Source organism: Prunus mume, linkage group LG2 (genome assembly GCF_029339155.1).
Source record: "Prunus mume cultivar Tortuosa linkage group LG2, ASM2933915v1, whole genome shotgun sequence".
NCBI lineage: Eukaryota > Viridiplantae > Streptophyta > Magnoliopsida > Rosales > Rosaceae > Prunus > Prunus mume.
In genome coordinates, this window is record NC_142699.1 from 23057353 (window position 1) to 23067227 (window position 9875).

General features: G+C 35.1%; 1 protein-coding gene and 1 pseudogene across 2 annotated transcripts; one reads left to right on the forward strand and one right to left on the reverse strand.

Annotated features, from left to right (window-relative positions):
• The first annotated feature begins 710 nt into the window (after positions 1–710).
• LOC103321941 (epi-neemfruitin B synthase L1AT pseudogene) lies at positions 711–2189 on the forward strand (annotated as a pseudogene). Its single transcript, XR_016124403.1, has one exon. The product of XR_016124403.1 is annotated as an epi-neemfruitin B synthase L1AT pseudogene (transcript).
• A 4227-nt stretch (positions 2190–6416) lies between these two features.
• On the reverse strand, positions 6417–9252 carry LOC148919850 (uncharacterized). The gene is given in 3 exon segments (XM_089044772.1): positions 6417–6641; positions 6643–8818; positions 9096–9252. Coding segments are annotated over 2 exon segments (2352 nt in total). The 5' UTR covers positions 8815–8818; positions 9096–9252; the 3' UTR covers positions 6417–6461.
• Positions 9253–9875: the final 623 nt, after the last annotated feature.

Below are 9875 nucleotides of genomic sequence, written 5' to 3' on the forward strand. Positions count from 1 at the left end.
CAAATTCAATTTGCCGTACCTACAATCCTTCACTTTTTGTTCCTATAAATAATATCCAATTTGTATAAGTAAAAACCCATGACTAGGATCCAACTCAGTAAATTACCTAAGTAAGTATAAAATATGATTTATTGTAATTTTCATATTCCAAAAATATCCGAACTAAGCCATTATTGCATTTTGTATATTAATGTATGAATCAATATGAAAACAGTTTTTAATTGGATTGTATATAATGACAGATGTTGAATTTGGAAAGATCTCCAAATGGCTGTAATGGATGTAGGAATTAATTTGGAAACATTTTTTTAAATTTAACAATAAATTCAGATTGAGGTAATCGGTTTGTTTAATAAAAATGTTTATGTTATTATCATTTCATGAATTATACATGTCTAATAATCTACTTTATAATTGTTTATGAATAATACTGTACATACTAATTATGTTGAAAAAAATAATGTACCTATTACTTGTTTGTTTTATGAAAAATATAATTTACCTAGTATGAAAAGTGTACCTGTTTTTAATTTGTAAAATGTGTACATATAATTATCTATTCCAACATATATATTGCATGTAGTGGCGAGAAAAGTGAACACGTACATCCATATTGCATATATCGCGTTATTTATTAAGATAAGATGTAGGCCGACTTAATTGGTACCTTTGGAGCACTATAAATATGGCAATCTCGAGCCACATTTGCACACCCACTTTCTTCAAACCATCCTTAATTCTCAATATTGTTATAGGATGATGAGGATCCAAGTTATTGAGAGAGATTGCATTAAGCCTTCTTCACCAACCCCACCCCATCTCCGTAAACATGAACTTTCTTTTCTTGACCAAATCGCCACCCCAATTTTCATGCCTATGATCCTTTTCTACACCAGCAATGATGGTCGTCGAGGTAACGATGTCAAAATATATTCTGATCGAGTTAAGCAATCCTTATCGGAGATCTTGACACAATATTATCCGCTAGCCGGACGTGTTATCGACGATGCCTACGTCGATTGCAATGACCAAGGTGCACATTACGTCCAAGCCCAAGTGAACTGCACGCTATCTGACGTGATATCCCAACCCGACCCAAACCAACACAACAAATTACTCCCGTATGACCTAGACAATGTTGGTGACTTGGTTCTTGCTGTCCAAGTCAACATATTTGACTGTGGTGGCATGGCAATTGGAATTTGCATTTCTCACAAAATTGTCGATGCCTTCTCAGTCATCACGTTCCTAAACAGCTGGGCTTCAGTATCTCGAGGAGATTGTGATATAAAAAACAATACAATTAGCCCCCCACTTTTTGATGTGGCCACCCTCTTCCCACCCAGAAGCATATCTGGGTACAAGCCAAGCACTGGGATCACCAGAGAAAACATTGTGACCAAAAGGTTTGTTTTTAGTGCTTCTATGGTTGCTTCTCTTCGGTCAAAGTACACAGAAAATAATTCGAATGCGATATACCCGACCCGCATTGAGGCCCTGTCATGTTTTATATGGGCAAGGTTTATAGCTTCCACCCAAGGAGAGCCCAACCCAAAAAAAATTTACAAAGTGCTTCACGCCGTCAACTTACGGACCAGGATGGACCCACCACTTCCCGAGTATCATATTGGGAACGTGAGCCGGTTTGCGATTGCGAATCTGTCATTTGATGGGAGCAAGGACACGTGTTATAGGCTGGTTGGCCAGATGAGAGATGCCTTGAAGACAATCGACAGTGATTACTTGAGTAAGATGAGAGATGGCGACACACACTTGAACTTTTTGAAGGAGCGAGTAGCAGAGTTTATGAAAGGTGAAGTGGTGTCGTTGAACTTTACTAGCTTGTGCAGGTTCCCGCTTTATGAAACGGACTTTGGGTGGGGAAAGCCCGTGTGGGTCGGGTCGGCTAGCCTCCCGTTTAAGAATTTGGTGGTCTTCATGGATACCGAGTCCGGCGGTGGGATTGAAGCATGGGTTAATTTGAAGGAGGAAGACATGGCCAAGTTCCAAGAGGATGAGCAGCTGCTGGCATGTACTTATCAAGCCCAAGATGCTAAGATTTAGTCCCTGGTAGAAATTGTTGGATGAGTGTGCTTGGATTTGTATTTTATGTTTTATTTATTATTTATAACTTCTTGTTGTATAATACTATAAGCTTTGGATTGAATAAAGTTGTTCATGAAGGAAAAGATCTGATGTGAAACAATAAAATTAGGGATATTTAGTCATATACCGATTCTTAGCATTAGTAATGATATAGATAAACTCTACATCATTTAATTTTTATAAACAAACCCAAAAAATGACAGTGGACCTTATTAAATTAATTTTGATTATTAAATTACTTTAATTCCCTATTGAGTGTATTGAGTTTATTTTATGAGGTTTTAGGGTTGAACTTGTTTTAAGAAACAGATGACAGTTTTATAATTTATAAGAAGTTAAAAACTCTTTGGTATGTTGTAAATAGAATATGGTGTGTTTCTAAAGTCCATTTCACATATGGTTTATATATATATATATATATATATATATAATTTGGCCCTCTACATTGGGCATAATAGTAAATCTCCCATAAAATTATAAAGGATTAAATTATTTTCTTTTGTCTTTGTATTTTATATTTAATTTCAAATACCACAATTGAGAAAGAACAAATGAGTGAACATTTAGATCAACGGTGAATGATACGTACATACGGAAGAGTTGTTACGATTATAATAAACATTTATTTACAAGCCCTAAACAACATCTAATATATTGTATTTATGATTCCACACATCATACAAATTAAAACCATGATAGTTCATCGATAGAACCACACATAATCAAACAATATTTCACCCTTTGACATTCTCTTGGTATGATATTATTATGGCTGGGCATTCAAACTGGTAACTTGGTCAAATCGTTCAAACCAAACCAAAATATATGGTTCGGTGTACGGGTTGCAATATTTAAAATCACGGTTTAACCAAACCAAACTGATGGTATTAAAAAAATATTATATATATATATAATACATAGTTTCAATCTTTTCTTTTTCTTCTCTCTCCATCTCTCCATTTGTTTTGTCTCCATCAGTTCCTTTTTTTTTCTTTCTCCTTCTTCTTACGTATGTCTTCGCTCCCTCTTTTTTTTTTTCCCTTCTTTTCTCTCTCTTCTTTTTCTCCTTTTCTTCTCCTCTCCCTGTTTTTTTTCTTCTTCTCCTCTCCATCTCTCCCTCTCTCCATCGCTTTTATTTCTTCTCTCTCTCTCTCTCTCTCTCTCTCTCTCTCTCTCTCTCTCTCTAAGAAAGCCAAAAAGAACCAAACCAAACCAACCCACCAAGTCCCGTTCTTCGAGCTTTTCTCAATTAAGGTCTACACTTTGAATATTAGTATATACAAAGTTTAAAACATTGGGTTGCACCTTCATGTTCACTTTAGTTGTGATTCACAAATTCTACAGACGTATATTATAATTACAAATTTATAAATAAACCCAATCCTAGACATGTATTTATAAAAAAACTCAAACACTATTTAAACATATAAACACACCCAAAATCAACCCCAAAGTCAACAATTATATATTTTTTGGGTGTGTTTATAAATGGGTTTTGAGTGTGTGTAATGATGGGTTTTGGGTGTGTTTATAAATGGGTTTTGGGTGTTGGGTTTTTTTTATAATTTCAACTCCCATTTTGGGTGTTTTAGTGAAACTCCCTATTATAATAGGAATCGTTTGTGGTGAAGATTCATTCATCACAATTGAGATGGACATAGAGGTACCCCTGGTGTCCACTCGAGTACACCGTTCCAAAGTCTCCACCTAATATTACACAAGTTTCCAAAACTAACTTCACATGAATTAGGACAGCTAATGAAACATAAACAAAACATGTCACGTATGCATATACTTTTTTCAGTCCAATTTGAGAGAAAAATAAACAAAGACTTACTATCTCATGTTTTAATCTTTCAAGCATATAAAATTAAACATGTCACGTATGCATATAAAATTAAACAAAGACTTACTTTATCTACCAAAAGAACAAAAGTAAAATACTTCATTTGTTTATGGTGATTAAATGAAAACTTCCTAAGTTCCTACGTGTATAAGTTTGATCACAATACAAGCAGATTCATGTCTTCAAAATTTTGGCACAAATCGATCAAGGTTTGATCATTAGGACAGAAAATTAGATTGAAGGTTGAAGTTGAATTGATCTCCAAGGAGCTTTAACCATTTTCCCCAACCCCTCATCATCCCCGCCACCATACCAATTTTCCTTCCTTGACCAATTAGCTCTCCCAGTCTACAACCCTTTGCTCCTCTTCTATGAACACAACCCAAAATTACTGAAATATCCAGCCACCTTAAGAACTCTTTAGCCGAGCTCTTAACCCTTTCTTGAACACGAAAACTTTGTAGATTGCAGTGACGAGGGCATTCCCTTTCTTGAAGCACAAATCAAATGTAAACTTTCTGATTTCCTCAACAATCCAATTCCTAATGAGTTCCTCCCATTTGAACTTGATGAGTTTGCCTAGGTGTCCAGTTCAACATATTTCAATGCGGAGGTTTTCCAATTGGCTTTTTTTAATTTTTTATCTTTGAAATATATTAACATATATATTTTTTAATTTTATGTGTTTTATTTCTTTCTAATTTAGCACTAATTATTTAAAAAAAAGGAAGAGGCGTGCAATTTTAAGTGTTTTTTTCTTTCTAAATTTAGCACTAATTATTAAAAACAAATATTAAAAAAGGAAGAGGGTTGGGGGTTTGTGTTTTTTAATTTGTTTTTTATTAATTTATTTAAATATTAATTGTGTTACCATATTACCCTCATTATATTAATTTATTGTCTCTTATCACCTTATTTAATCAGGGACACTTTTAGGGTTATTGAATGTTTCACTTTTAAGGCATTCAGTCTTTATATATACTAACCTCTCTACACGCACTTTCGCTCATGTCAGAGGCTTTATTTTTATTCATGCACCACTTACAAAGTTCTTTTTAATATTTATTTTTTCAATTGTATCTATTTTAGATGTCTGTGTAAGTTTGCGTGAACAATCTAAGCCATGAGATAAGTCCAATATTACACATAAATGGGCTACCCACGTGAATTAATTCAAGCTTGAAAATATAGTTGGGCTACCCACGTAAATTAATTCAAGCTTGAAAATATAGTTGGTTTAAGAGGTATGGTCCATGCAAGCTTGCGTTAATTATATATCTAAGCTAACACAAACCCTAATTTAGGTCCGTGCAAGTTTACTAGGTTTGGTTTACTAGGTAGTTGGTGATAAAACCATTGACAACTAAATTGAATGCTGCCTTAATCAATCAGCTAGAAATATCTATCAATAACGCAAACCCTAATTTAAGTGCTTTAAAAGAGAGGAGAAATTTTCAAATGTGTTAACGTCAATTTAGGTGCATATATATATCCATGCAAGTTTTCAGAATGGATATGTGTGTAGACATTAATCCAAGCTTGAAAATTTACTAGGCATAGCTCTTAATTAATTAATGATTTATTTGAGTATATTTTCAATAACTGATCTCTGTCAATCGTATTCGTACGTCATACTAATTTATGTGTTTGCTCTCCTTTTATACGAGTTTTCCCAAATTTAACTAGCTAACATCAATTCGTACATCATATAGCAAATCTTGTAGCTGATGTAAGAAGGAAAAAAAAAAAAAAAAAAGGACCATCGGTATTAATAATAATTAGGCTTTTTATCACAAAACGTCCCTGACGTTTGCGAAACTATCAGATTGCATCTTTAAAGTTTTTTTGTATCACTCATGGTTCTTAAATAGTTTTTCTGTCAAAAAAATGTTAAGTCCAGGGATATAATCGTCAAATCAATTCCTGGATTAATTATCCAAAATAAGATATATGTTATTCTAGCTGTTAACCTTTCTCTTACATATGAACTCCATTCACATGATATTTCCATTTCCTTTTCTTGTGCATAACCACAGTGTCTTATATTCGAACATTTTCTATAACCTAACTTTATTTACCATTCAATTATTTTATTTTATTTTATTTTTTTGGTTGGTAAATTAGACAAAAAGGCACTCACATAGAGTTTATAGCATACATATATTTACTCAACAATTATGGCATCAATAAAATAGAACAGTTTTTCAAAGGTCAAATCCTCATTGCCTGTGTTTGATAATCAGTCTGTCAATGATTGGATTGCGACCACATACCTTAGCAATGTCTAGGTACAAATTTACCAAGAAATCAGAAATTTAATACACAACCAAACCAACATATGTAGTTTTGTTTTGTTCTTTTTGTACTGATTGACAGGGACGGACCCAGGAATTTGATGTCGTAGGGTCATAGTGTAAAAGTTCAATTTTTTTTTTAAAGATTAATATAACATTGAAAATGAAACTACAGTACATTCATTCATAATTCATGTAAAAAACAATATTACAAATTACAATTGGCCACGACGAGGTTTCATATTTTGAAAACGAAGCATTATAGCTTCATTTTCAATACAATCAAAAACATCCTTCTCAACATAAACAAGTAAGCTATCACTCAACCATTGATCTCCCATTTTGTTCCGAAGTGGACCTTTGATAATATTCATGACGGAAAATGCCCTCTCAATCTGAAGCAGTAGCAACCGGTAAAACTAGAGCCAATGTAATAAGCAAATACACATAATTGAATGCTCGATGCATCCTTGTCTCCACCATTTTTTTTGCAAGATCACCAATCCCTTGCAAGTCAAAGAAATCACTACTTGAACACACATAGTGAATATAAAGTTCAAGTTGATCTTCAAGTGCCAAAAGATCCCCATCCGAAAAGTCTTGAGGATAAAATTGAGCAAGACGAAGTAGCTTTTGTTTATCAAAAGCTACAAATGAATCATTCGGACTCAAACATGCCAAACAAATAAGCAACTCAGTATTTACCTCATTAAAACGATCATCTAACTCCGTAAGTTGCTCATCAATGACATAAATAAAGAGCTCCACACGATAATGATGACGATTTGTCTTTATTGGAGCATTACGCCTTGACCTCCCTGGAAGTACGAAGGCATCATCCATGTTAGGAACATCAATATGATGTTTGTCACAAAATGAAGACACCTCTTCAACCAATGCATCAAACCCATTATTCCTCATCCAATGTAGCCTTTCCTTGCATGATTTCACCAAAGCCATTGCATTCACAATTTCTTGATCTTTCTTTTGCAATGCTTGTGACACATCATTTGTGAGTCCCAATATAGCTTTCATTAAGAATAGGTGAAACACAAACTGAAAAGTAAGCATTTCCCTTTGAATCTTATTTGCTTCACCGGCACTATCATTGAGATTATCATCAATAATCATTTGAAGCACATGAATCACAGATGAAAACATAGAAATGATGCTAATAATGGTACCGTAATGTGAGCTCCATCGTGTGTCACCGGCACGTTTGAGACTTGTTTCTTGATGCAAACCTCGCCCCGTTATAAGACAATCATTTTCAAAAGCTATCACAAGCTCTTCTTGAAGTTGTGCTCTAAGTGCATCACGCCGCTTACAAGACGCTCCAACATGGTTAACCACACTATTAGTGGTTGTGAAGAAAGAGGCAATATCAATATTCTTCTTTGCTACGGCAACAAGTGCTAGTTGAAGTTGATGAGCAAAGCAATGAACATAGTATGCACAAGGTTGTTCTCTCAAAATCTTTGTTTTGAGGCCATTCAACTCACCTCTCATATTGCTAGCTCCATCATAACCTTGTCCTCGTAACTTAGAAAAGCTTAAACCATTGGAAGAAAAGAATATGTCAATGGCATCCTTTAGTGAACTTGAAGTGGTGTCGGTAACATGTTGAACCCCCACAAACCTTTCAATTACATGCCCTTTGTCGTCCACATAACGCAACACCATAGCCATTTGCTCCTTCACAGAAATATCACGTGCTTCATCCACCAATATAGAAAATAATCTATCTTTTAAACCACTCATGATAACATCAAGTGTTTCCCCGGCACATGCATTGACAATATCTTTTTGAATCTTTGGAGCTACTAACTTGAGATTCCCCGGAGCATTTTCCAACACAACTTCTTTAACTTTCTCATCATTGTCTGCAAGGAATTGCAATAGCTCCAAGTAATTTCCCCTATTGCTTGAAGTGGCACTTTCATCATTTCCACGGAAAGAAAGACCTTGTCTCAATAGAAACTTAATGCACTTGATTGAAGCAATTAAGCATCTTCGATATGCCACACGAGCTTGTTCGGAGTGTTTGCTCACAGTTTCAATATGTGTATTTTGATTCATCAAGTTTGTAGCAGCTTCTCTAGCTTTATTATGAACACTACCAACCGGTCCAACATGCACCTTCATTCTTTCTCTCCCTTTCTTCCAATTCTTAAACCCTGCTCCAGTGAAGGCTTCACTACCCACTTGCTCAAAATTGGATTTAAAGAGATAGCAATAAAGACAAAATGCAGCATCTTTAGATACACTATACTCCAACCAATCAAATTCATCAAACCATTGGGGAATGAAGCGTCGATTAATTCCTGAGATATTACTTTGTGGGAAAGAATGACCTCTAGGTTGACAAGGTCCTTTCAGTAGATATGCTCTTCGAACCTCATCTCTAATATTAGTATCATACTCAATCATACGAATTCTTAGTCCCGGGTCTGCCTGAAGATTAGCCAAAACCCCATCTAACTCACTTTGTCTTGAACTTGAAGTTCTTGAATTACCCACACTATCCGAACTACCCAATGATGACTTCCTCTTAAAAAATCTTTCCATAATTCTACATAAATTAATCAAAATAATAAGTAAAATCAATTAAAGAGAACACCAAATTTATACCAATTAACCACAACAAATTCATAAATAAAACATCCAATATATCAAAATAATATAATATAATCATACATTCAATTTCAATTCAATTAAAGAGAACACCAAATTTATACTAATTAACCACAACAAATTCATAAATAAGACATCCAATATATCAAAACAATATAATATAATCATACATTCAATTTCAATTCAAGTTATTTAGGTTTAGAGTTAGAATTTACCTTGAATTGTGAGGTGGTGGAAGCAAAGCAAAGCTTTTGGAAGCGGCGGCGCTGCTAGAAGCGGCGGCAATGGAGGAGTTGGGGCTTAAAGGCTTGGTGGGGAGAGGGTTAAAGGTTTGTGGGAGGTGGGGATTGGGGATTTAGGTTTGAGGGTTTAGAAAATGGGGTTTTGAAGTTGAAGAATCGGGAGAAATGGGAGGGCAGCTGATCTCTTTTTATTAAAGGCACGGACCAAAACGACGCTTTTGGCTGTGTCTTTAAAAAATTGTCTTTAGAGGCCCCAAAACGACGCTGCTTTGGCCTGTATGATTTTTTAGCTACCAAAACGTCGTTTTGGTAACCGGTTTTAAAATTTGAAGGTGGGCCAAACGACGCCGTTTGGCCAGCTCCTTGAAAAAGAATGCACTCTGCTCATCTTCTTCTTCCTCAATACCTCTGCAACTTCTTCTCCAGATTTTCATGGGGTCACAGAGCAATTCGAGGAGCCTTCTACCTTACTTTCTTGGAGTCCATAGGTCGCTTGACCCCATTGACCCCATTGTGGTCCGTCCCTGCGATTGATGATCAAGCAGCAAAGCATCCGGTTGCATGAATATAATGGTTCCAGATTAAGGTCCACTGGTTCTCGTCACAAGGAATTCATCTTGCTGCGTGCCCCTGCATATGATCATATGATGTATTGCAGATTAGCAATAGTTAATTAATTAATGGAAACCCACTTAAATAAATTCTGACCCGAAAAAAAGAAGTTAAGTTTATCGATTCGGCGGTGTTTTATAA